This window comes from Merops nubicus, unplaced genomic scaffold (genome assembly GCF_000691845.1).
Source record: "Merops nubicus isolate BGI_N331 unplaced genomic scaffold, ASM69184v1 scaffold25583, whole genome shotgun sequence".
NCBI classification, from domain to species: domain Eukaryota; kingdom Metazoa; phylum Chordata; class Aves; order Coraciiformes; family Meropidae; genus Merops; species Merops nubicus.
The window spans coordinates 746-1,553 of NW_008598622.1; the positions used below are offsets into that span (position 1 = coordinate 746).

Below are 808 nucleotides of genomic sequence, written 5' to 3' on the forward strand. Positions count from 1 at the left end.
CCGCAGAGGTGCAGAAGCTGTCCAGCCTGGTGCTGCCGTCGGAAGTGATCATCGCCCAGAGCTCCATCCCCGGGGAAGGGCTCGGCATCTTCTCCAAGACCTGGATCAAGGCCGGCACCGAGATGGGACCGTTCACGGGCAGGGTCATCTCGCCGGAGCATGTGGACCTGTGCAAGAACAACAACCTCATGTGGGAGGTAACGAAGATCCCCCTCCCCGCCGTGCCCCGGCCGGCCCGGGGGCTTTGTCTTGGGCTTGTCAGGCACCTTCCCCGTGCCTCGGCATCCCCGTTCCTGCAAAGGGGTTTAGGAGACCCTCGGAGGAGCCCCAAAATGCTGTTGCTCGTGTCCCACACAGTGGGATCACGCCCTGCCCCGCACGTAGACAAAACGAGTTCTGCCCAGTCTCCTGCTTCCTCCCAGCCCTGTTGTGGTTAAACCCGAGGGGAGCTGTGGGCTCTGGGGGGATCTGAGCTGCCAGGACATGACACATTAATGTCCAGCTAGTAGAGGGGATATTAATCTTTTGTTTGGCTGGTTGGCTTTTTGTTTGCTTCACTAAGTGTCAAACTTTCACTTTCAAATTATGATTTATTATTATAATTTTATGCTTAATAGAAACTTGCCTCACTTTTCCTGCCACCCTGCAGCGCATCCTCCCCCGAGGGCCAGGTCTGGCAGGCACCTTCCCCTTCCACCCAGGCATGTCCCAGCTCTGCGGGCAGGTGCAGGATGCTGAAAAGCCCCTTTTGGGGCTGCGCTGCTGTGGGGCTCTGCCGCGGCGGGGTCTCGTCGCAGGGAGCCGGGCA

General features: G+C 58.9%; 1 protein-coding gene across 1 annotated transcript in view; it reads left to right on the forward strand.

Moving 5' to 3' along the window:
• Nucleotides 1-6: 6 nt before the first annotated feature.
• The window catches only part of LOC103769882 (PR domain zinc finger protein 12), a gene marked incomplete at its 5' end in the record, with an annotated part of 5,642 nt that continues 4,840 nt past the window's right edge, over nucleotides 7-808 (forward strand). Inside the window, one exon of the mRNA XM_008937122.1 lies at nucleotides 7-197. Within this exon, the coding sequence (XP_008935370.1) occupies nucleotides 7-197 (191 nt within the window). The remainder of the gene's footprint in view (nucleotides 198-808) is intronic.